Here is a 26330-nt window from a genome sequence, read left to right as displayed (position 1 = left end):
CCGAGACCCAAGCTCGTGAGTATTTTAAGCGACGGACAGAGCTATGGTAGCAACATATGCAGAGACGTGACCGAGAAGTTGGTCAGACGCTCTGTTGTCATTTCTTTTCTTTTTTTTTTTTGTATTTTTCTGAAGCTGGAAACGGGGAGAGACAGTCAGAAAGACTCCCGCATGTGCCCGACCGGGATCCACCCGGCACGCCCACCAGGGGGCGACGCTCTGCCCACCAGGGGGCGATGCTCTGCCCCTCCAGGGCGTCGCTCTGCCATGACCAGAGCCACTCTAGCGCCTGGGGCAGAGGCCAAGGAGCCATCCCCAGCGCCCGGGCCATCTTTGCTCCAATGGAGCCTCGGCTGCGGGAGGGGAAGAGAGAGACAGAGAGGAAGGAGGGGGGGTGGAGAAGCAAATGGGCGCTTCTCCTATGTGCCCTGGCCGGGAATCGAACCCGGGTCCCCCGCATGCCAGGCCGACGCTCTACCGCTGAGCCAACCGGCCAGGGCTGTTGTCATTTCTCAAGTCTGTGAATAAGGTACTTCCTAGTCTTGGGTGACACAGATTTTCTCTGTAAACGGTGGCAAATGCGAGTTCCACGTTAGAATCTGACAAACGATATGCCGCCATGTGCCACGGTGTCAGGTGTCAGGCTGTGAATAGGACACCAGCCCCGTGCTTGTCATCTGGTTCCTGGAATGACACTGTGTGTGTGTGTGGGGGGGGGGGGGTTGTGTGCGTACAGTGTCCCAAAGGGAAGGCTGGCGGCCACCACCAGCAACGCCCCTCCCGCTAAAGGCGCAACACAGAAGCCTCTCTCCATTAGGCGACCCCGACGGCGCCCCGGACAGTGAGCTTGGATGGGAAGTACCATCCACAGTAACATAAAAAACCGTACCATCCTTTACATACGAAGAAATGACAGCAGTGGCTTTCGTTCTGAGTTTATTATGATATTTAGCATTTCATCCATTTGAACGGAAACAAGACATGGATTCCAACACTGGCAAGACCCCGCGCTAACACTGAGAGAAGCGCCGCGGGCAGCACGTGCGCGGCCACACCCCCTTTGCGTGACGTGAACAGCGGACTGTGAGCGGCCGTGCGCCTCCACGAGCGGATTGCACTTGGCGTGAACTTTTCTCCGGAGAAGGCGCTGCTGAGGGGTCAGCAAAGATCGCCCATCCTGGTTCGTTTGTTCCTTTTTAAAAACCACAATGAAACTAGACTAGACAGTGAGGAGGAGATCTAGGGAAAAGCCTCCAGACCCAGAAGCTTCCAAAAACGTTTAAAAGGCCCCAGCTCCACATTCGTCATCCCTTTTAAAACGATATTTTGGTCACATCTTCCCTGGTGAATAAGAATTTTAGCTCATCAACCTTCCTGCCCAGCCATGAATTTCTCAAGGTGAAGATTCTGACACGGAGCCACTGGGGAACCCCGGGTGAGAATTCTGCACGGGGGGGGGGGGGGGGGGGGGGGGGCAGGTAGGGAGTGGGTTGGAATGGGGCTCAGTGCTCTGGTTTCTTGCTAGAAGCAGCCTTGAGTTTCAGGTTTCTACTGCTTTTTAAAGGGAAGTAGCTGTGCGAACAGAACACGCCCAGGGCCTGACTATGTCACAAGACTTCCTCTGCCTCCAGGGGTTTAAGACAGAACATGGAAATGGGAACATTTTGATGGCACAGAGAGGAAGGCTCAGACCCACCCATCCCCGCAGAGAAGGGAGGACACAGACACAAGGCACGCCATGTTTTCTTTATGAGGAAGTTCAGTCTGGCCACGTTGTCAGGAAAACACCTGCCAAGACTGGCTTCTGCGTCTTTTCCACTTACACGTCTCAGAGTTACAGTGGACGTGAGTGGGCTCCACGTTGAGGGCACGACCACCTCACCCACGCCTGCCAGCATCAACAGACTTGGAAGATAATCTGGGACGGGCAATGGATTGAATGTAGAACTGCTACAGATGATGTAAACAGTGGTCCATAGATTCCTTATCGGCCCACAGGGCGGAAGGCAACACACAACCTTCAGGGACAATTCATTTAGCCACCGCTTTACGTACACGTGGATGTCCATAGCTTTCTGAAAGCCAAAGAGATCCGTAAGGGTGACCGGGAGGGACATGTAGGGGGCTGGAACTGTGCTGTCACTTCTAAAAACGATCTGACAAACCGGAATCAACCGGTTGTACAGCACCAGGACTGAATACGCTTCCTATACCGGACATGTGTACAGTTCGGTTATTTGATTACTGGATGTGAATAAAGGAATATCAAGTCAAGAAGGATAACATCTTTGTAAGAACGTAAAACAGAATAAATGTAAAAGTCAACCGAAGGAAGCCACCAGCAACGACTGCACACAGTTCTTGAGAGGGGGCCCAGCTCCTCACGCTTGTCTGCTGCCGCACGCGAAGCAGTTTTTATCCTGCACCTCCCCAGAACTCATCGGCTGCTTCGGGCCGCCCGCTGCCCACGCTGGAGGCTAACTAACTGCCCTGACTATTTACGAGTCACTTTGTATCGTTAAGCATCAGAGCTTTTGTGTTTTCCCAAAGCACTACCTACCTAGATGGCCTAGATTTGCAACAAAGGGCAGGATAAAAATTCAGGATTTTACCTGGATTTCCTTTTCACTGACCGGTAATTTATTGAGCACACACCGAACATCATCTACTCTATGCCTAGCAGTGCTTTTTGAAAATTCTAAGGGAGGGCTGGGATACTGTCTCAGAGAAAACAATGACTATAAAGGTCACAAGAAGGCCGGTTCTTGTCTATTTTCCCATTATTCCGATGTGAGAGAGGCAACAGGTATGGGGCACCTGGCCCAGCCCAGGTGTTGGGTTGTACACAGCAGCCTGACTACAAGGCTAACGTGGGTCTTCGAGAGGTTTCTGTGCCTGGGAGAACCTGGCCGGGTGGGACAGGACTCCCTCACCAAGGAGGTCCGGGTCTGCGGATGGCGGGGTCGCGGTGGGGCCGTCTTCCCCGGCTTTACAGTCCCTTGTTGAAGTACACACGTTGCAACTCAGGGTGGGCCTCTCGGATCGCGGCCTGCAGCTCAGCCTCCAAGCTTGTCACAGACATGGAACTGCAGAAAAGGAACGAGGACAGTTACAACACGGGCGGGGGGAGTGGGAGGGGGGACTGGAAGGCCCTGCGCTCTCCAAGGGGGTCATGGCTCTCCACACCAAGGTGACAGACAGGTTTCATTCCCCATTTAAGAATGGCGGAGTCGGCCCTGGCTGGCTGGCTCAGTGGTACAGCGTCGGCCTGGCGTGCAGAGGTCCCGGGTTCGATTCCCAGCCAGGGCACACAGAAGCACCCATCTGCTTCTCCACCCCTCCCCCTCTCCTTCCTCTCTGTCTCCCTCTTCCCCTCCTGCAGCCGAGGCTCCATTGGAGCAAAGATGGCCCGGGAGCCGGGGATGGCTCCTTGGCCTCTGCCCCAGGCGCTAGAGTGGCTCTGGTCGCAACAGAGCGACGCCCCGGGGGGCAGTGCATCGCCCCCTGGTGGGCAGAGCGTAGCCCCTGGTGGGCATGCCGGGTGGATCCCGGTTGGGCACATGTGGGAGTCTGTCTGACTGTCTCCCCCTTTCCAGCTTCAGAAAAATACAAAAAAAAAAAAAGAATGGCGGAGTCAAAGACAGAAGAGACTGGGCAGGTGAAAGGTGGCATCCTCTGTTAGGTGGAGGGGCCTGATGAAGACTCCTTCTAGAATAGGGACACCTTCTCCAAAGCCTCCTGGGAAAGCCCAGAGCACCACAGACCTCGGGCTTGGGCCCCGAGGGCATCACAGAGGCAGGATACTGGTGACACTTCTACCAAATGCAAACAACGCAATGCTGCCTCTCTGTGCCTTGAAGTGAGATCAGGAGGCGCGGAAGACCTCAATTTCTACGAAGCCGAGGTAACGCCCGTCAATCCAGTCCTCACATCAAACACAGGACGCCAGGGCAGCTTGGGACCCAAGTGCACCATAAGGCTTTTAAGGCAAAAAAAAAAAAAAAAACAAGTGGGGAGAAGGGAAGCAAACACACCCACCCCTGAAGCTAAGTGCAGATAATTGCTGTCCCTGGGGTGGGACTTAAATTCTAATGTCTCTATTACAGATGCTCCTGCCCACGGACTGGGTGACGGTGAGTCATAGTTAGATTTCTATAAAAGCAGATTTGCACCAGAGTTCACCTTGACTTAGAAAAGAAAAAGCATTTTCAAAGGCGGGAGGAGGTCGGAGAGAGCTGGGTGAAGAGATTGTTGGACGGATACAGATCCCCGTTTGATTTCTGCCTCCAGCTGTTCCTTTGAGAGACCTGGGCCTCTGTCATCTGCGTCAGCCTGGACTTCCCTACCAAAGAAATGGGCTAACAGCCCCTGCGTCTTCAACTGGTTTTTACTGGATTAAATCTCGTGCTGGTTCCGAAGAATGACAAATACATACCTTTTCTGAGGGAAGAGAGCACAGCACAGAGGAGTGGCAAATACCAAACTTAAAAAAAAGAGGGAAAAAAAAGGCCAATCAGAACACTTTTCAGATTCTTTTTCTAATTTACTTTCCTAACAAACCCCTTTCTCTCTTTTGAGCACTGTATTGCCTCACGCAAATATGTTCTGTTCGTATCATTTTATTATAGCGAGGACTGCCGAAATAGTTTAAAAAAATAAATCAGACATAACGGGCGTTTGAAAAAGAACCGTGTAAACAGGCCCAAATGTTGCAGGTTTCCCTGAAGACAGTTGACTGCTAGCGAATTGTGGGGACCATAAGCTCTGGGATGGCCTCATTTTCAAAACTGGGACCCTTATGACCCCTCTCCCCCTTCCCATTTCATACACTGCACATTTATCTTTTTTAAAAAAATATTAATGATATCGAAGGAATTGTACTCACCAGAAGCCAACCAATACAACTTGAATGGGCGCACTCATCCACGGGAACCTCTGTTGAGAAATAAATCATTTTGAGTACTTCTTATCCAGGCTCTTAAGAGACCATTTCTTCTGCTGCTTAACCGGAAGGAAGCTCTCCACATCACAAGATCCAGACGGAGGGGGATTAGTGACCTCTTAGGGGGGGGGCGGGGGGGCGGAGAAACACTGCCACACGCGCAGGCCAGTCCTGACTCCCGTAGCCCCGCCCCCCAGCTGTCAGTAAACGTTAGCCCCGTTAGCTGTCAGTAAACGCACGTGCAAGGACCAAGTGCCTTTCTCATTCTTTCCCCTTGCACATTTAACTCTGAATGATGCTCGGCTGGCTCTCGGAGGGGGAGAAACTGCTATCATCTAGTTACAATTTATCTGCTGCTTGATACCAAGTGTCTGCCCTCACAGTTGGTTCCCAGCTGTGGGGAGAGGGCAGGCATCCTCGTCCGCAAAACGGGGGTCACAGCAGCTTCCAAAAATAAAAGCGTGCGGGTGAAGACAGACCAGACAACACTTGTAAAGCACCCAGGACAGTGCCTGGGACAGAGCGGAAGCCCCACAAACATGCCCCCTGGCCCCTTGCACGTTCCCTTTTGGGGTTTACTTAAAAAAAGTAAACCCCGGTCTGGTTAAAGTTATGGCTGACATAAAACATTTTGCCCATCACTATTTTTGCTTTAAACAGAAATACACAAGTCGGTCCAGTCTTTTGAAGAGGAACGTGCTGTTAGATTTTTTAGTTTTCAAAAGGAGTGCTACCAAACCACACAGTACAAAGAGCAGTGAGGTACGGGGCCCCACAACTACAGCCTCGGAAAGAGCTCCAACCAGGCTGTGACCTGGTCGCCGTAAAATCGGCCAGGTTAGGAATCAACGCAGGCTGTTAGCACATAGCGGCGCCAGAGAGCTTGTGCGCGAGGCGTACCCTGGTCCCCGAAGACTCGTCCGGTGAAAGAGTGCGTCGAGGTGGTGAACGAGAGGGGAGAGAGGCATGGACTAGAGGAGGGGAGAGATGTCATCAAGAGGAGACAGCCACCGCGTCCCACCCCGCGAAGGACAGCGAGGAAAGGAAATAGTCTTGGGCGACTGGCCCTGTCTGATCAAGGGTTTTCATAAGGAGATGCCAGAGCCCCCTCCTCGCCCTTCCCAGTCGTGCGGCATCTGCGCTGGTCACAGACGTGGTGACGGGAAGGCAAGCCAAGTGTGACTGAGATGTCGTGGGAGGATCAACGTGGCCCCCGGGAGCTCGCGAGAGCAGCCCGCTCATTTCCAGCGGACTCTCGTCTGCAGAGAGAGCCACCCGGGGGCGAACCTGTCAGCTCAGGGAGCAGCTGTCTGCAAGCTCCAAGGACAGGGGCACATTCAGGGCAGACGGTTTTGATGGACAGGCTCTCAGAAATGACAAGGATCCCGGAGAATTCTGACTTAGCCCATGAAACCCAACCTTGATGTCACCCTACCCCTGACTCCTTCTCCAGAACCCCATCCTGCAGTCACCCCTACTTCTCACACAGGACTCTGTGAAGGGCTTTTGAGGGCACAGCATCCTGGGGCTGGGACCAGGGGTCTGCAGATTCCTCCTGGGGACACTCCAAGGAACGGAGGGACACCAAAGAGACGCCGTGACACTCTAGTGCACATTTCATATCAACGTGTAAGACTGCCAGAGGAAGAAGGTCAGGGAACAGGGTTCTCCTGCACCCCAAGGCTGTGAGAAGGAATAAGGGACGGTGCTAGAGTGAGGGTCCCCTGTCCCCCCCACCCACGGGCTAGTGCGGCCCACAAGCAACAGCCTGGGGACATCAGTCCAGTGAGGCTGTCATTGTTACTGTTTCTTCATAGTATACTCCCTTGCCTTGTTTTTATATTTTTTTTTCTAAGAAAGTGGTTGTATTGGAACCATGAGTGACACATTCAGTGTTTCCCTTGGTTTCCCGTCTGGGGCCCATTGGGAGTATACAGGCCAATGGACATACAGGATTCTCCCAGTCCCTGACCGTGGGACACACGGGATTCTCCCAGTCCCTGACCGTGGGACACGCGGGATTCTCCCAGTCCCTGACCGTGGGACACGCGGGATTCTCCCAGTCCCTGACATCACTCAGGAGGTATTCAGTCTGAGAACTACGTCCTTTCTTCAAAGTTGTGCGGTGTCCCCTTGGTATTACAGTTCTGTTGCTAAGACCCAAACTAAAGTCACCCCAGCATGCCTCCTCTGGTGCAGTTCTGACGGGGCCACTTTCCAAACGCGTCACCCTGTCCCACCGCCTCTGACTTGTGAGACCGGAGAACTGAGGTGAAGCACTGGGAAGCGACAGAAAGCATGCACTGAGATGTCCCGGCTACAGTCTCACCCTGTCATGTCTCCAGACCTGGAGCAGAGGCAGTTGATACATGAACGAGTTATGATTTCTGGCCTCCAAAGAACAATAAGCCGGGGCACTAAATTCACTGTTCCCATGAAGCTACCTCCACGTTATCCTCATCCTTCCTTGAGAGTGTGGCTGCTGACTGGTGAATTCCAAACTCACACCCTCTCGTCATTCTTAACCTAGCCGGGAGGAAGAGGAAAACCGAGGTGTGTAACCTCTCGAGAGATGTGGCTGGCAGTTTGCATTTACAAGAGAGCTTTCTCAAGTATCTGAGGCTAGAAGGAAAACGTGCCTGGAAACATCCTTGTATTTTACGTCAAGTGCCCGAGTGCCGCTGGCCTTCGAATTCTTTACTCACAGTTCCTGCAGGAAACACTCGGTTGGCTTTGACGTCTGAAAGGGAGCGGAAGGGACGGAGACAGTGACAGACAGAGCCGGGCTCACCTTCAGAAAGGCCTTCTTCTCCAAGGTGTTCATGAGGAACGGAGGGATGGCTGCGAGGGAAGGCAGGCCCGCTTAGCTCTCTCCTTCGTGTCTGTTCGCCGCTGGCTTTTCCTCCCCCCACCCCAGCAATCCCACAAGGGGCTTACCTCCCTTTCAGGCTATTTTCACACCGGCAGCGTGAAACTATTTGCACTAATTCTTTAAAATACTTTAGGATTGGAAAAAAATATCCGCTGTTCCCATTCTCTGGATTTTTGGAAAATAAGGTAATGCTCTGTTCTACCCAGGGAATTCTATAATCGCGAAGAAAACTTTACATTTAACTTCCAGTAAGAGCGTCTGCTCCTGATAAAACAAATGTACTGATAAAAAAAGCCAACCTCCCACCCCCCCACCCCCCCCCATGGCCAGGGACAGCGGCCACGTGGAGCACAGAACAGACTCCTGCCCGGAGGCCGGCAGACCACTCGCTAGCTGGGTGAGCCTGGAAAAGTGACCTCACCGCTCTGAGCCTCAGTTGATCTTTTTCTCATCTAGAAAGGAGCCCCTCCATCAAGGGGAGTGATTTGTTTGGGGGGGGAGGGAGGGCTCATGGATGCATCAACTCCTGCCAAAGCGTGTGTGTGGAATAACTGAGCAGATGACAGCCACACTGACCCATGCCGGGGACCGCCATGAGAATCCTGGACACGACCACCTGCGCGATGGCCTGCTTCGCGGCGTGTGCCGACTCCCCCAGGCGGGCACCGTCCTCGTCCGTGACGGGGATGCCGACTTGGAGTTCCCTAGAGAGCAAAACGCAGGCCGACCTGGTCACAGACATCTCCGAGCAACGGCTGGGAGGACCAAGTCCCCGCTTAATCCGGTCACCTACTCAAGTGTCACTCTGGGCACGAGCAAGTTTAAGCCTCGTGCAATGGCACAGAAGTAAAGTAACACAGTGACTTTGTTAAAAAAAAAAAAGGGGGGGTGGCTAGCAATTTTAATAAAAATATGACTGAAAGGGGGAGTATGCTAATGTAAGAGAGAAGGGCGGCTTTTATGCGCACGTGCAAATTTGAGCCACCCTCCAACGAGAGGGGGACCTAATCCAGGGACGCCGGAGGGGCCACCAGCGTCGGGCACCGGGGGCACTTGTAACCGATCGGCAACAAAGGACAGCGACTCATGCCGTCATCGCAGCTCCTGCGGTGACCCCGTGTCTCCTTATCCATTCCAACATGCTCTTTCTCTCTCATTCTTTGTTCTCTTTTAACTTCTGCCAGTTCTGACAGATACTTCCAAAGATATAGGTTAATATTATTTTAAACTCCAAAGTAAAATGCCCAGGGGCGGGGAAGGACCTGTTGGTTGGAGAATGGTCTTTCTGTGCGCAGACCCGCTTTGCCTCGCCCGGACAGAACCGAACCTGAGTTTGAGGTGCGTGCTTCTGAACTCTCGACTGTGCAGAAGCAGAGAGAGTGTCCTAACCTCCCGTACCAAGCCTGCCACAGGGAGGAGCAACTCCGTGGCTAAGCTCACTTCCTCAGTGGACACGTCCTCACCCTCCAACTCAGGGTTATTTTGGTGCGAATTCCCAATTTCGTATACTTTTATCCGTCAATGCTAAAATAACTTTAAAACGTTCCAACGAAGCAAATTCTCACGAGGACCTTACTACTCCTGCCAAGCACAAGTCCCATGCGGAAGAGCATACGACTCACCTTTGCCTCATCAGGGGGATGTTGATGCAATTAGCAGCGGCGACGGCGGCAAAGGGCACGAAGCGTCCTACGAGTGGTGACATGTGCTGCGGGAGAGACAATTCCGAGAGCGTCACCCAGCCCTCCCCGGGTTCCCGAGGGGCGGCGCTCACTGCTTCTCAGACACGCTGAGAACGCAGCGCCCTGTCGGTGCGGGCGCAGACCCGGGCGCGAGGACCGGTGCAGCCTGTTTCCTATGTCTGTGTTTCCAGCGGGGCAGAGGAGACTTCTGGGACATGTGGCAGCTCCGTGTGGTGGGTGGAAAGGGGTTTGGGGTCCCCAAGTCTCGGAGTCAGGGGCCCCCCCTTCAGAGGTGTGGCCCGAGACCCGCTGCCCAGACACGGCCTCCGGAGGGGGGAGAGCTGCGCGCTGATCTGAGCGCTGAACACCGCGTCAGGCACATGGGTGACACTCCTGCCCAAGCTTCGGGGACGATACAATGGAAACATGCAAGTGAAGGGAAGGGCCACCACAAGAAAGCCGTGGGACTTGAACTGTTCTGAGAAGTAGCGGAGCGACTCAGAGCCAGGGAGGGGAGAGGCAGTTAACGAAACTTCCCCGGGCGAGTAAAAGTCCCCGCACCTTGGTCAGTGCATTGAGTCCCAGAGCGGTCGCCACGGCGCCGGTTGTCGCGGTCACGTAGGCTTTCCCCAGCTCGCTGAAAAGACAAAGAACAGTGTGCAGATCGCGGGGTATGCCAGGACACACTGGTGTTCTTACCTAATTTTCTTTTTTTTTAAAGACATGAAGGGAAAATGTGAAAGGCATGGTTAAGGCGGGACAGCCCACCGACCAGCTCGTTATCGCTGCACAGGCGGCGAAATCCGGGGAGAAGGCAAGGAGGCCCCCAAACAGTGGGGTTCTTCATACAGAACCTCCTGCCACCCCGGGCACAGAAATGGGTGGAGCACGGGTGGGGAAAGACGGGGCTGGGAAGGGTTACAGGGAGCCACGGGGGGGGGGGGGTGGACTGCCCTTGGCTGAGGCGTCTGTCACACACGTGCTTCAACAACAAACAAACAAAAGCACTTTGCACAATATTAATGCACAGGCTGAACGCGAAAAGGCAAAGCTGTTCTTAAAATGACATCTGAGCGCCCTGGCCGGTTGGCTCAGTGGTAGAGCGTCGGCCTGGCGTGCAGGAGTCCCGGGTTCAATTCCCGGCCAGGGCACACAGGAGAAGCGCCCATCTGCTTCTCTACCCCTCCCCCTTTCCTTCCTCTCTGTCTCTCTCTTCCCCTCCTGCAGCCAAGGCTCCATTGGAGCAAGGATGGCCCGGGCGCTGGGGATGGCTCTGTGGCCTCTGCCTCAGGCGCTAGAGTGGCTCTGGATGCAACAGAGTGACCCCCAGAGGGGCAGAACATCGCCCCCTGGTGGGCAGGCCGGGTGGATCCCAGTCGGGCGCATGCAGGAGTCTGTCTGACTGCCTCCCCATTTCCAACTTCAGAAAAATACAAAAAAAAAAAAAAAAAAAATGACATCTGAGCATATGAATATTTGGAAGGTGTCATCTTCAGAATACAGTTAAGCCCAAGCAATTCTCTGCTGCTGAGCAATACATTTCAGTCTGGGGACTGGACGCAGGAGGGTGTGACAGACACTGCGGGCGGGGGGGGGGGGGCGGGCTGCGGGGCCGTATCCTCTGTTCCGTGTGACAACAGGAGGGGGACACACACGGTCAGAAGCCATGTGAAGTGGCGCAACACGGAGGTGTCAGACACGCTGTGCTCAGAGCTCGATTAACCGATCGCTTTGGCCTGTCTAAAGGTGTTTCCCAGGGAGGCAACATTTCAGACCCACTCCCTTCCCTCACGGCTCTATCGAGGACCATTCTTTAAGACAGATCCGGGTGTCAGAGCCCCCCGCCGTCTGCAGAGGTCACGCCACAGCCGTACTTGACAGTGATGGGGGCGTCTCCACTCCGGTTCGTGTAGTTGACCACAGCGTTGAAGGACTGGTTGACCCACTGCCAGAACAGCACCGCCGGCGTGGTCCTGCAACAGAGGCAGAGGGCGCCGTCATGTGGCCCCGCGGCACCACAGTGGCCCAGCCGCTGGGCGGGACAGGCCACGCGGACCCCAGCGACCGGGGGGGGGGGGGGGGTGTGGCCCGTGGACAGGACAACGCTGGGTCTAGCACCGTGCGTTTCGGGTCAAAGGCTCGCAGATCGTTATCATCCTTGCTTCTCAGTGTCCTCAGTCGTTAGGAACAGGTGACACTGGGCTCAGAGGGTCACAGTGAGGACGGGGTTGCCTTATGTCCACATTGTCTTAAATCTGTGGAGAGCCCGGCACAGCGTAGGCACTCGGCACTGCCAGGTCCCTTCTCTTGGGAGGGAGAAGCACCTGCAGGCTAAGTCGTCCCGATCCCTCCGAAGTGCACATGCCACCGAAACGCCTCTGCCTCCACCCCCACCCCCACCTCCACCCATGTCACCTCCACCCCCACCTCCACCCGTGTCACCTCCACCTGTGTCACCTCTACCCCACCCCCACCCGTGTCACCTCCACCTCCACCTGTGTCACCTCCACCCCCACCTCCACCTGTGTCACCTCCACCCCCACCTCCACCCCCACCTCCACCCCCACCACCCGTGTCACGTGGGTGGGTGAAAAAGAGAATTTGCCTAAACACTTTTTTTTTTTTTTCATTTTTAGAGAGGAGAGAGGGAGAGAGAGAGAGGAGAGAGAGACAGAGAAGGGGAGAGGAGCAGGAAGCATCAACTCCCATATGTGCCTTGACCAGGCAAGCCCAGGGTTTTGAACCAGCGACCTCAGCATTTCCAGGTCGACGCTTTATCCACTGCGCCACCACAGGTCAGGCTACCTAGACACTCTTTTTATTTTCTTCCTCCACCTCATTTCCTTTTGGGTCTAAGCTTGAGGGGAATAAGCCCAACCTCCTTTCAGCCAACGAAGAGAATCGTACTCAGCACAGGGGACGCTACCGCAAAGCCCCGGAGCTGCGCCTTTTCAGAAGGGACCTCGGCGCGCCGCCGTACTGATCCCGGCAGCGCCACTGCCACACGGAATCGACTCTCCGCTGTCCCCGCCACGCAGCTCACCTGTAGAACGTCATCATGCAGCCCGTGATGGTCATGTTCATGGGCACCTGGGCCGACATCCGCCCGATCAGGACCATCTTCTCACCGGTGTCGGGGTGAAACGCCGAGTCGTAGATGTACTTGGCCCTCCACAACTCATTTTCCGTGAGGCCGGGGGGGACAATTCCTTGGCTAGGAAAACAATAAATAAGGCGACAGTGGCTCGTTTCAAACAACTCACCCGTGGTCCGGACACAGAGGGCTGGAAGGCCTTCCGGCTCGCGCCTCCTTAAAATAACAATTCCGTGTGACAAATTCCTTGCACAGAGTCGATGGCATTTCAATGACACAACGAACATTAAGCACCGAAAATGAACATTTCAAACCCACGTGTCCCCAATTATCTGTAGTTTGGAAAACCCCAAATATCAATACCTTGGATAGCAGGCAGGTAGTCAACTTTGAAATAGTCTTTGTTTTCAACGCCGTACTTAAAAATGCATTTCGAACTTTGTAAACTCTAAGATATTTTTAACCACTTAGACAAAAGCTGCGGCGATGAAGAATAGTAATTCGTTTTTATATCTGTAGTTTGAAAACCTAGATTAGAAAGGTTCACTGGTGTTTCTCCTTCTCAAAGAAATATACATACATTCCTCGCTAGAAATTGCAGAAATTTATTAAAGCAATGAAAATCATTCAAGCCTTTACTACTCAGCACTACCGGTAATGTTTCGATGAATATATTCTAGTCCTCTATTAACCACCTTTTTTATTCAATAATATTTTGTAAAACATTTCTCTACATCTGTAGATGTTCTGTATTATCTGTACTGGGTTGAATGGGATCTTCCAAAATCACATCTACCTGGAACCTCAGAAGGTGACTTCATCATGAAACAGGGTCTTTGCAGATGAAGAGGTCACACTGGATGAGGGTGGGTCCTAAATCCAAGGACAGGTGCCCTTATACGACGGCCATGTGGAGACATGCAAAGAAGGCCAGCCACGGGTGACAGAGGCAGAGGTCTGAGATCTAGGGCCATCAAAAGCCGGAGGGAGACGGCAGGGCTGTCCTCTGGAGCTTCAGAGGGGGCACAGCCCTGCCATGCCTGGATTTTGGATTTCTAGCCTCTGGAAGTGGGAGAGAATCAATTCCTCTCGTTTTAAGCCACTCGGTTTGTGGTTCTCTGTTACATCAGCCACAGGAAATTAGCGCACGATCCTTTTAAATATGATTGTAAGATGGTGTATTATATACCAGCCCCCTACGGCTGGACATTTTAATTGCTTCTAATCTATTCCACTTGTAGAGGATGAGGAAGTAAATGTCCTTATAAATCACTCCATCCCCACTTCCAAGACCATGGGAGGCAATGAGTGCATTTGCTGGGACGGACACAATGTAACAGATTGTTAACACCTTAATTGTCTTCTATCCTCTCCTTCTACTTCATCAGCAGCAGCAGCAGCATTGCTATTTAGGTCATCTGCATTGTATACTTTACACAGTGTGGATAATCCTGTGACCTGTGTTACCTTGCATCCTGAAAATTTTTATGTTTATGTTGTTAGGTGGGAACAGAAGAATTTTCTGCCCAGAAAGGCCTGACTCACTTTAAAGTTATACAGATGTTTACTCTACGACTCTACTTCTTATATGTTCATAATGGCCTTTTTTTTTTTTTTTTTTTTTTTTTGTATTTTTCTGAAGTTAGAAGCAGGGAGGCAGTCAGACTCCCGCATGCGCCAGACTGGGATCCACCCGGCATGCCCACCAGGGGGCGATGCTCTGCCCATCTGGGGCATTGCTTCATTGCAAAGTGAGCCATTCTAGTGCCTGAGGCAGAGACCATGGAGCCATCCGCAGCGCCCGGGCCAACTTTGCTCCAATGGAGCCTTGGCTGTGGGAGAGGAAGAGAGAGACAGAGAGGAAGGAGAGGGGGAGGGGTGGAGAAGCAGATGGGCGCTTCTCCTGTGTGCCCTGTCCGGGAATCAAACCTGGGACTTCCACACGTCAGGCCAACGCTCTACCGCTGAGCCAGCCTACCAGGGCTCATAATGGCTTTTTGTTCTTGTTTTTGGGCACTTCAGTTTTTCAGTCTCTCTGGAATCTATCTTAAGATATGAATGTGTGAAACTCACTTAGTGTGACTTTCCCGTCAACGGGTCGGGATTCCAGCACCGAGACTGAACTGCTCTCCTCATCATTCTGTGACCGGCGAAGCCTGACTTCTGCACTTTCTGCAGGGCTCCCCTTTCCTACATCTGCACCCTGTGGCGACGGCGTGCTCCGCGTCCGTCCCGTGGGGTTTTCTGTGGCTCATCCTCTCACAGGTCTGGGCTTCCTGCGTTCCTCCCTACGGCTTCTTCTCAACTCCTCTGGCTGTGGTTACATCTCAGCCTCTCCTTTCACGGCCTCTGTCCCAGGGTCACAGGACACCCACTGTCCCGCACGCCGGCTGTCCTCCCTGCCGGGTCCTTCGGCGCCTTCCCCTCAGGCCTCGTGATGTCACTGCCGCGGGGGTCACATCTGGCCAGACTCGGTGTGCGGCCACAAAATTTATAGACTGCCCTTGGTTTCCTTCTAACTACCTACGTGACAACCTCTTTTGCATGTTTGACACGCTTACAATTTTTCCAGGATTACTTTAACAGAAAAAATAGAACCAAAAAAACCCAGACTTCGCAACAAGAACCTGTGTGGCCCACCAAGGTTGAAGTGGCTCTTATACGGTGTTTTCTGGAGAAGGCCGTGACCACTGGCTTGGGGCGTCACCCCTCCCCTCCCTCACGCCTGGCCCCCTGAGCTGATGAGCCGATGGAGGGCACCCACGCCCGCACAGCCGGCCCCAGCCTCCTCCCATCTGAGCTCCTAACCTGTGCCATTTGTTCGTGAGGGCTCTTAGCTCAGAAGCCACCAGCCCACCCGCATTCTTGGCGATTTGCCCTTCCTGGGATGCCGTCTCCCTCTGGGGACAGGAAGCTGCCCAGGGAGGCTGCAGATGCGGGGGGGGGGGGGGCGTGGTGAGCGGGACCCTCACAGAGGGGCACCTATGAGCTAGAGCAGGGGTCCCCAAACTTTTTACACAGGGGGCCAGTTCACTGTCCCTCAGACCGTTGGAGGGCCGGACTATAAAAACAACTATGAACAAATCTCTATGCACACTGCACATATCTTATTTTAGAGTAAAAAAACCCAAAACGGGAACAAGTACAATATTTAAAATAAAGAACAAGTAAATTTAAATCAATAAACTGACCAGTATTTCAATGGGAACTATGCTCCTCTCACTGACCACCAATGAAAGAGGTGCCCCTTTCTGAAGTGCGGCGGGGGACAGATAAATGGCCTCAGGGGGCCGCATGCGGCCCGCGGGCCATAGTTTGGGGACCCCTGAGCTGGAGGGAGGGCTGTCTTATCCTCGGGGACCTGTGACCTCTGGACATCTATCTGTGTTAAGGGTCAGCAATGGGGCAATAAAACATATCTTTCTATTTCTAATTTTTTTTTTTTTTTTTTGTAAAAAGAATTTTATTGCAAAAAAATTTTTTTTTGTAAAATTGCTAAGTGAAGGTTGAAAACCAAGAGGCTGACATGGTGATGGTCTGTTCATACATTCGGCCCAAAGCGTGAGCGCTGACGTTACCTGTAATCGTGGATGATCTTCCTGGCGTTCTCCAGCTGTTCGTCGGTTAACAGGATGTTCCTGGGATCCGTCACAGTGAAGAAGTGACTGGCCCGTCCCACAAACGTGCTCTGGTCCCATCGAGGCTCTTTGATGTTAATGTTGGCTGGGACTTCTCCAGACATGGTCCTGGACGGGGGAGGGCCAAACAGACAAGCCCAGTTAAGACTCACCGTGTCCACACACATTTACCAACGTGGCCGCCTCACTCATCTTCAAGTAAGGGTGCATGCGTGTCCCTGCTTCCAACGAGAATGTTGCTATCCATGGCAGAAAGATAAAGTAAACCCCAAACTAACCTTGTCCGTAAATCCCAATCACATTTCAATAACTTCCTACCTATGTCTTTTTTTTCTGAGTCCGTGGTATTTCCTTATTCCTTACCTTTGGAAACCTAGAAACATCCTAGAGAAACTAGAGATAGAAAAAGTTAAAAATAATAATATCAACAGTAACACTGTCTCATGTTTGAAACCCTTTTTCTGGGTGAAATGATCATCAGCATCAAACTACTGCTGCTCTCTGGTCTGACTACCTAGTTATCTCTGCCAGGAAAGGGACCGAATCTCCTCGTGGAGACCGAGGCCCCGGGGTGGCGGGCGGGCTGGGAGGGGTGGCATTGGTTTCCGTGGAAAGCGCGCGGCCATCTCAGACCTTCGGGGCCTGGACTGGTCCCCGACCTGCGGCTCCCACGCCCCCACCCCACAAAGGTTGAAATTGGTTGAAGATCAGCCCCCTTTTTTATTTTTATTTTTTTGTATTTTTCTGAAGCTGGAAACGGGGAGAGACAGTCAGACAGACTCCTGCATGCGCCCGACTGGGATCCACCCAGCACGCTCACCAGGGGCAATGCTCTGCCCCTCCAGGGCGTCGCTCTGCCATGACCAGAGCCACTCTAGCGCCTGGGGCAGAGGCCAAGGAGCCATCCCCAGCGCCTGGGCCATCTTTGCTCCAATGGAACCTTGGCTGCGGGAGGGGAAGAGAGAGACAGAGAGGAAGGAGGGGGCGGGGGTGGAGAAGCAAATGGGCGCTTCTCCTATGTACCCTGGCCGGGAATCGAACCCGGGTCCCCTGCATGCCAGGCCGATGCTCTACCACTGAGCCAACCGGCCAGGGCCCAGCCCCCTTTTTTAGAGAGGTGTTCTTAAGCACCTCATAGATCTGACAGTATGTCATGACAGTGGATGGTGACAGTTGATAAACAGCCACTGGACTGAGTGAATGTGAAGATCTAATGGCTTTATCCGACGATGCAGAATCGGGCAGCAGCCTGTCTGGCGAGCAGAGAGGAGCTCGGGAAGCCATACAACGTGGGCGGCGTCTGCAGGCAGCAGGGGAGGGGATAAGAAAGAAAACAAGGATGAATTCCTCTGTCCCTGGGGGGGTAGAAAGGGAGCTTTGGGGCAGATGACCTCATAGGTGCTGACCATCAAATTCCAGGCTGACCAGTTAGGACTACATTCCTGGGGAAGGTCAGAAAGGCAATTAGATCAGGTATTAAGTTTTGGTTTGGACCCTGGCCGGTTGGCTCAGTGGTAGAGCGTCGGCCTGGCGTGCGGAAGTCCCAGGTTCGATTCCCGGCCAGGGCACACAGGAGAGGCACCCATCTGCTTCTCCACCCCTCTCCCTCTCCTTCCTCTCTGTCTCTCTCTTCCCCTCCCGCAGCCGAGGCTCCATTGGAGCAAAGATGGCCCGGGTGCTGGGGATGGCTCCTTGGCCTCTGCCCCAGGCGCTAGAGTGGCTCTGGTAGAGACAGAGTGATGCCCCGGAGGGGCAGAGCGTCGCCCCCTGGTGGGCGTGCCGGGTGGATCCCGGTTGGGCGCATGCAGGAGTCTGTCTGACTGTCTCTTCCCGTTTCCAGCTTCAGAAAAATACAAAAAAAAAAAAAAAAGTTTTGGTTTGGTTTGTTGGTTTAGCTCAAGTGACTCCATTTTGTGCCTGTGGCTTCCTTTCCACACAGTTTTACAACAGGTGCTGAGCCACTAGGAACTTCTGCAGGGGGCGCTGCGGGAAGTCATTCTGTGGGACAGCTTCATGACACTGGGGACGGCACGAGTGATCACACAGCCACAGCTGCTCCAAAGGAAGTCTCAGAAATCAAGACATGCACCTTCTGAGGCAGACGTGGCAAGGACAAGGAGCAGTGCCACGCCTCCCAGGGACAGGCTGCACAGGACAGCGGGGAATGTGTTCAGGGCTGCGCGAGTGAGCCCATCAGCCCCGCAGCACCTGGAGCAGGTGACAAGATGCCACCGAGAGACTCGGAAGACGTCGGAGGGAGGACCTGCCCTTTGCCACATTTTCCTGAGGCTCTGACAGGGATGCAGACGTCCAGAGAGGCCATGAGAGAGGGGCGGCAATGGTGGGTGGACCTCACAGCCACCGACGGACCACGTGGAGAGCCTCCTTGGAGGCACTGACTGACCGGGTTTAGGAACTGCAGGCAGCCAGTAGCAAACCGCCGCGCTTTACACGTCACCCGGGCAGATTCCTGGTTTTCAACCGGTTCAGTTTCCGTGATTTGAAGAGATGGTGGAAGGGGGAGCAGAGGAGAGAACGAGGCTACACGATTCCAGAGCAGAGACGTGACCGGGAAGGGATCGGTGAAGGGAGGTCTCTGACATGGCGACACAGGCATGCCTCATGTCACCGTGCCTCTCAGACGCTCGTTTGTTACAAACCGAAGGTGTCTGGCAGGCCGATGGGCCCCGTTTCCACAGTAGCACATGCTCCCTGCCCTTCTCTGTGTCACTGTTTGCTAATGCTTGCGATAGTCCAAACCTTCCCATCATTATTATATTTGTTACGGTGACCTGGGGTCCGTGCGCTTGGGTGTTACTATCGCCATTGTTTTGGGGCACCGTGCACCGCACCCAGACAGGACGGAGAGCGAAATGGATGACTGCGTGCGCTCTGGCCGCTCCACCCACGGGCTGTGGCCTGTCTCTCTCCCTCGCCTGGGGCAGCCCTGCTCCCTGAGACACAACACACAGGGGAACCGGGACAACAGCCAACCACAATGGCCCCTAAGTGTCCCAGCGAAAGAACAGTCCCCCGCCTCTCACTCTAAATCCAAAGCTTCACCGGAGTTGGGGGATGGAGCTGGGACATTGTCCGAGTCACTGTGAAAATTATACCCCACTCTCGGTGACCCGTGCTGGGCGGCATCACCGCCTTCCTTCTCGGTGAGCTGTCACACGGTCCATCGGCGCACAGCCGGGCAAGGGCGAGGACCACTCCCCGACTCCGCGGCCGTGGGCCACCTCCTGCCACACATCAGCCTTCACGGCTGGAAAACAGTCAGCTCCAATTAGCCCATGGTGACCTGGTTAGTTTCTCAATAAGCTTATTGAACCAGCCGGTCAGCCCAATGTGGAGTCCCTGGCTCAGAGCAGCACCCCGCTAACTGTCCTGTGATTTGGACCCCCCGGGGGGAGGTGATGAGGGAAGGGGCACACCACGGAGGCAGCAGATCTGAGTTCACGTCCCAGCTCCACTGGCGACTCTGGGACCTGGCCCCGCGCCTCCAGGTGTCTGTCCCTTCCTCAGCAAAGTTAGGACACTGCCTAACAATGCCCGCCGATGGGTAATGACCACTTGTTTCAAGAGCCTGCCTTATACGCTCTCGTCTCACCCTCCTAACAGTCCAGTGACAAGGCCGGTTAGCTAACTCACTCGAGGGATGCTGGAGCCAGAGTCCCACCCTCAGTCGTGCGGCCCCGGCACCCCTGCTCCCTGGACGGGCGGCTGTGACCGAGAAAGCAGCTCCCTGCGAATCCTGACTCAACAGAGCTGTGCTGGCGCCCAGGAATCGGGTTTGTAAGAAGTCGACGAGGGGGACCCTATGATGAGTTAAGTTTGGGAAACGCTATGTTTGAAGGAATAGAAAAATTATAAATAAATAATAAGCAGATGCCCTCCCGGTTCAGGGCAAATTCTTACCCTCTCGTGGGGGCAGTTACATATATATTTAGGGGACTCCATGGCCGTTCCCACTGGCTGCTGGGCCTGTTCTTTCTAGCTGGTTCCTGTGGAGGAGGGCTCCCCGCCCGTGGCCCGGCCCTCAGGGCCTGCCCTGCCAGCCCGTGGGCAGCACCGGACCTTTACCACGGCAGTCTGGACTGGAGTCCTGGTTCTGTCACTGGCTGTCTAGGCCTGTCACTGGCTGAGTCACCTCACAGGTCTGAGTCTCAGCTTTGTCATCTGTACCACGGAGATCAGCGATGGCCCACGGAGTTGGTGAGGCGAGCTAGCTCGAGTGACCGGGGGGCTCTGTGAGCCCCGACTGGATGTACAGTGCAGACAGAGGCGGCGTCCCTGACCAGCTGGGTCTTCGGGAGCAGAAGCGGCGTCCGCAGTGGCTGAAATCTAGCCTGGCAGTGCTTGGGGGGCGGGGTGGAGCCTCACACTGAGAAGATGATCAGAAATGTCTAAGGAGAAGAACCTTTCCCTTAGATAAGCTTTATTTCAAACTTTCAGCTACATGCCAGGAAACTTCTTCACTGTTGGAAAAGAAGACTTGTCTGAAATTGCATAGAGGCCCTGGCCTGTTGGCTCAGTGGTAGAGCGTCAGCCTGGCGTGCAGAGGTCCCGGGTTCGATTCCCGGCCAGGGCACACAGGAGAAGCGCCCATCTGCCTCTCCACCCCTCCCCCTCTCCTTCCTCTCTGTCTCTCTCTTCCCCTCCCGCAGCCAAGGCTCCATGGGAGCAAAGATGGCCCGGGCGCTGGGGATGGCTCCTTGGCCGCTGCCCCAGGTGCTAGAGTGGCTCTGGTCGCGGCAGAGCGACGCCCAGGAGGGGCAGAGCATCGCCCCCTGGTGGGCAGAGCGTCGCCCCCTGGTGGGCGTGCCGGGTGGATCCCAGTCGGGCCCATGCGGGAGTCTGTCTGACTGTCTCTCCCCGTTTCCAGCTTCAGAAAAAAAAAATTGCACAGAAAACAAAGTTAGCAGGGAATGTGCTTTATCAGGGACTTAGTAGCAAAGATCTTGAACTCCGGCTAAAGATTAATAGTGACAATCGAGGCATTAAAATGGAACTTGGTTATAACAACTACCAGTTGAAAGAGTTAAGGAGTCTGCTTGCCCTGGTTTATTCAGGGAGAGCCAGGCAGGTGTGGGACACTAAGTCACTGTCGGGGACACACGACTGAAACGAACGTCCCTTAGGAGCCCAGCGCCGGGCTTGCTGTGCACTGCTGGACTGCGGAGTCCTCGTGTGGGCCCTTTAAGAGCATCTCCCCTGTCTTGTAGTTCCTCCGAGAAGCCAGGTTCCGTGCCCCCGAGGGCAGAGCCAGGAAGAGGCGGTTCTGTCTGTCTTCGCAGGGCACTCCCGACCTGGGGGGTTGGGGGGCCCGGAGGCGACCTGTCTGCCAAGGCCGTCACATGAACTCAGGGAGCCTCGACAGCAAATTTCCTGACTTGTCCAGCTTTGAGCGGGTCACCCGCACACAGCGTTCCTTTCTTATCAGCGTGGCCACACAGGAGATCAAGTTATAGACCAGAAAGCTGAACCCTGTGCAAAGAAGTATATCTTCCCAAGGGCATCTCCACTCAGCAGTGGCTTCCAGCTGCACAGTTTCCTGTTCCGAGGACCGGGCTGCGTGGAGAGACGGGTTCCGTCTCGACTCAGCAAGACCTGGAGAGCTACGGCCTCCGCCTGTCTCCCTGCCACCCTCCCCCCACCCCCACGTCCCTCCCGGCCACGCAGGTCCCACACTCCTGTCAACCTGACAACACCCAGGTGACAACGCGGTCCTTGTTCATATTCCGGTCCTCAAGATCATTTTTTGGGTCTGGGTTTCTTAATATCTTAGGATGGGTGAGTTTCTTATTCATTAAAAAATTTCCTCTCGGTTAGTAAAATTTCCTACTGGAGAGAGTAGCATCCGCCTATGAAAATGATAAAATACTACCTATCTATACCTCAGATTCAGTCAGCTGAATATTTCACCCACTTCAAAGAATCAACTCAGATGAAAAAGTTAATAGTAGCAAATATTTTACAAATGAATAGTAGTTAACCATAAACTTTGAACTTACTAAGTATAGATTTGTTACATAATCCAACTGAAGTTTTTACTTTCTAGGTTGATTTTCAGTCAGTATTTTTGTTTTAATGACTCACTGCTGCTGACTTTTTTTTTTGTATTTTTTGTATTTTTCTGAAGCTGGAAACGGGGAGAGACAGTCAGACAGACTCCCGCATGTGCCCGACCGGGATCCACCCGGCATGCCCACCAGGGGGCGATGCTCTGCCCCTCCGGGGCGTCGCTCTGCTGCGACCAGAGCCACTCTAGCACCTGGGGCAGAGGCCAAGGAGCCATCCCCAGCGCCCGGGCCATCTTTGCTCCAATGGAGCCTCGGCTGCAGGAGGGGAAGAGAGAGACAGAGAGGAAGGAGAGGGGAGGGGTGGAGAAGCAGATGGGCGCTTCTCCTATGTGCCCTGGCCGGGAATCGAACCCGGGTCCCCCCCGCACACCAGGCCGACGCTCTACTGCTGAGCCAACCGGCCAGGGCCGCTGCTGACTTTTTAACCTTTACCTTCAAGGGAAAGGTTCCACCCACGACTATACTCCAGCCGAGTCCATCGAGCTCGCACGGGAGGATGGAGGTGCCATCCTCCATCCTCAGGGCATCCGGCAGCAACAAGGCTGGACCTGCTCTGAAGGTCCCTGCCGCTCTGGCCGCTCCGGCCGCCCTCGCCGCCTCCTCGGCAGGAAGGGAGGGTGTGTGGATGGGCTGACACTCTTCTCTGCCCATCCACACGGGATCTCAGAAACCTTTCACAGAGAGAGCATGAGCATCCTTCTAAGTGTGTTACCGGTGCTGCTACAGCCAGCCCTGCTGCCCAGGCTCCTCTCTGACAACTGCAGCCACGGATGCCCCCCTTCCCAAAGGCCATGGGGCCGGAAAGCCTGCACACTCCCCCTCACCCCGGGGGAATGCATCCTTAGAGCGATTCCCTACGAGAGCCGTGTAGGAACCGGCGGACCCTTCTGTCCAAACGCCATCAGTTTTGCACGCTAGCCACCTTGCAGGCCTGTGTGAGAAAGGACCCGCTTGAGGTCCCGGTGCTTCTCTGTGGAGCCTCCACCCACCCTCCCCGAGAGTTCCCTCTCCTCTTATACAGCTTCTGTGTCAAGTCTGAGTCCAGCACCACAGCAGCTGCAAAGCCCCCGTCTTTACCTGCATAGCCCCTGTCACCCCGGGACAGCGCCTGCGACGCGGAAGAAGCCCGGTACACCGGGGGAAGGACACAGGAAGAGAGTCTTTAGAGGCACCCAAGTGAAAATCTAGAACAGGGGTCCCCAAACTTTTTACACAGGGGGCCCAGTTCACTGTCCCTTAGACTGTTGGAGGGCCGGACTATAAAAACAACTATGAACAAATCCCCATGCACACTGCACATATCTTATTTTAAAGTAAAAAAACAAAATGGGAACAAATACAATATTTAAAATAAAGAACAAGTAAATTTAAATCAACAAACTGACCAGTATTTCAATGGGAACTATGGGCCTGCTTTTGGCTAATGAGATGGTCAATGTGCTCCTCTCACTGACCACCAATGAAAGAGGTGCCCCTTCCAAAAGTGTGGCGGGGGCTGGATAAATGGCCTCAGGGGGCCACATGCGGCCTGTGGGCCATAGTTTGGGGACCCCTAATCTAGAAGGTGTGAGGCAGAAGACAGATGAGGTCTTTTGAGAGAATGACCAAGCAAATGCCCCGGGGTGCAGAAGGCAGCGGCCCACAGAGTGGGGAAGTCGCTCAGAGCAGCGCAGAGCTTGGCTCGCTCGTTCAGGCGCTCGACCAATATTCCCCACGGGTGTTCGAGGTGAACGCCAGCGCTGGGTGCAGAGCATACGTGGTCAGCAGAGGCCAACACGAGCCCCGATCGCAAGGAGAGAATAGAGCAAGCAAGCAAACGGTTCGCTTCAACTGCTGACAATCGCTACTGAAGGAAAACCGCAGGGGTACATCCAGCCAAGGACGCGTGCACGAGGTGGTCCGGTCGAGTCAGCTCAGCCCAGGGGAAACTCTTTGAGGAAGCAGCATGGAGGTTGACTCCCATGGCCTCGTTCAGCTGATGGGCAGCTGTGTGACCTGGGGCAGATTACTCAACCTCTCTGAGCAGCTTTCTTTGGATTAGGAAGGCAAGGCAAGAACCTCACAGAGCTGAAAGGAAAGTGAAAGTGAAGGGGCCTAAATGACTGGCACACACTTAGGAGAAAAAGCTGTTATTGTCGTTCTGATAAGGTTAGAGACCTGTGAGAGGAGGGAGAGATGGGAACACAGAAACGCAAGGTGCACCCAGGACCAGGCTAGTGCACATCTTTCTCTACTGGACTGCCAGTTCTGGGGCAGAGGGACAAGGGTTTCCTGTGGCCCCAGAGCCGCGCTCTGCGCCAGGAGAAGCCGAGAACTAGGAGCATGAGGGGTGTAGGGGTCGGTGCCACCTGGTCACCTAGCAATCATGTGCAGCGGTGGCTTGTCCCCGCGGCAGCCATCTTGGGTATCGTCCCCGTGGTGAGTTTCGGCACGCTGCCTCCAGGGACAGCGTGGCAGGGGCGTGCGGGCGTGCAATGGGTGAGCCCCTTCCCATCCGGAGAGCTCAGGCTGCTGGAGTGGGGAGCTGTCAGGCCGCCAATGGAAGGGGTCCTCAGGGTGCGGGGACCCCTGGCCCTGCAGTCCCGGCAGTCCTGGCATAGCGAGAGGGCTGTGATCTGAGCCTGGAGTGGTGGCGAAGGGGGTGTCCCTGCAGCCCGCACGCAGGCGCGCGCCCCTGCTCGAGCCCGCGCCCGTCCGCAGGCTCCCCGTGCTATTCCCACCCATCGCGGCCATGCCGCCTCCGGAGACTCACCGCTCCCCCTGGGCCGCCCGCACCTCTTGCCGGACCCACTAGGCGCAGCCTCAGTCACCACCGGAAGCGCTTCTCCCGCCACCGCGGCAGAGCGCGCTGCCTAGCCTAGCGCACGCCCTCGGAGCGCGTCCCCGCGCAGAGCCACGGGCTGGAAGCCCTGGACCCGCCCCCTGAGTCACCGGATTCCCAGGTCTAGGTGCTTTCGCTCTGGCTCCCTGCCGGGCCGTCTGTCTCCATCAAGATCTCCCAAGTTCATCCTCACGGCGGTGTCGGGCTCTGCTCAGGCTAATGCTGCGTTTTCTCTTTTGGTTCCCCAAGGGACTACCCCTTACTTAAATTTGTTTATTCCCAGGGTCTGGCCTATATAGAATCAGCATCGTTTCACTCCCTCACCCATTCATTTATTCATTTAAACCAGTGTTTCCCTAAATGTGGAGTTTGGGAACACTGCTGCTACAAGGTGACTTTAGGTAGTACACTAAGTTCTGCCTTAAAAAGAATCACTCTGGCCGCTGTGTGGAAACAAGCCTTAGAGAAGGTGACTTGGAGGCAGACAGAGGCCAGCGGGCAGGGACCGTGCTAACCAGGGGAGAGACAATGGTGGCTTGGACCAAGTTGATAACGGGAAGGTGGCAAGAATTATTGGGTTCTGGGTATATTTCAGAGGCAGACGAAATCTAATAAATGGTGGCAGATGCCATTTTCAAAGTTGTCAATTTTCCCCAAACCCACCTATCGATATAATGCAATTCCAAGCAAAATTCCGACACCTCTATTGTGTATAACTTGACAAAGTGTCTGGGAAAATGTATACAGAAAAATAAAGAGCCAAAACAATTTTGAAGAAAAAAAAGCAAAGCAGAGTGACGCAGCCTAGAAGTGCAGAGGTGGTGTGCTTGTGAAGGACACCAGGTTTGTCTGTCTTCCTTCAGTGTACCCTGGGCAGGGCCACGTGACAAAGGGGGGGGGAGGGATGGAGTGAGTGAGGGAGGGAGGCAGAGAGGTGCAGAGCTGGAGACCTAAGTCCTCTTGAGGTCAAGGCTTGGAACCGGCTACTTACCTTCACCTCGGCTTTGTCAAACCAAGTCACAAAACCAGCCCAGATTTAGGGAGGGAGGGACTTCAAGTAGCTGCCCAGTGACACTGTAAATAGGGGTAAATATACGGCTGGGTGGGAAATTGGAGGCATCATTTTTTAAACAAGTTCAGTCATATGTGTGTGGGTTTTCATTTGTTGTTTTGCTTTCCAAACATCCCAGTTTCT

At 54.3% G+C, this 26330-nt stretch overlaps 1 protein-coding gene across 2 annotated transcripts; it reads right to left on the bottom strand.

The window, feature by feature from the left end:
• Nucleotides 1-1677: 1677 nt before the first annotated feature.
• SFXN1 (sideroflexin 1) lies at nt 1678-25216 on the bottom strand. Of its 2 annotated transcripts, XM_066273326.1 has the most exons (11): nt 25067-25216; nt 16169-16336; nt 12540-12710; nt 11371-11469; nt 10058-10133; nt 9437-9522; nt 8391-8518; nt 7734-7783; nt 4886-4935; nt 4436-4483; nt 1678-3086 (listed from the first exon to the last, which is right to left on the bottom strand). In XM_066273326.1, exons 2-11 carry the CDS (start codon nt 16330-16332, stop codon nt 2990-2992), a joined length of 969 nt encoding a protein of 322 aa, XP_066129423.1. In that variant the 5' UTR covers nt 16333-16336; nt 25067-25216; the 3' UTR covers nt 1678-2989. The 2 variants fall into 2 exon arrangements, with proteins under 2 accessions (XP_066129423.1, XP_066129422.1); XM_066273325.1 differs by lacking the exons at nt 1678-3086; nt 4436-4483; nt 4886-4935 and adding an exon at nt 5766-5913 and having other exon boundaries at nt 7648-7783.
• Nucleotides 25217-26330: the final 1114 nt, after the last annotated feature.

This window comes from Saccopteryx bilineata, chromosome 4 (assembly GCF_036850765.1).
Source record: "Saccopteryx bilineata isolate mSacBil1 chromosome 4, mSacBil1_pri_phased_curated, whole genome shotgun sequence".
Classification (NCBI taxonomy): domain Eukaryota; kingdom Metazoa; phylum Chordata; class Mammalia; order Chiroptera; family Emballonuridae; genus Saccopteryx; species Saccopteryx bilineata.
This window is presented reverse-complemented; position numbering and strand designations above follow the sequence as displayed.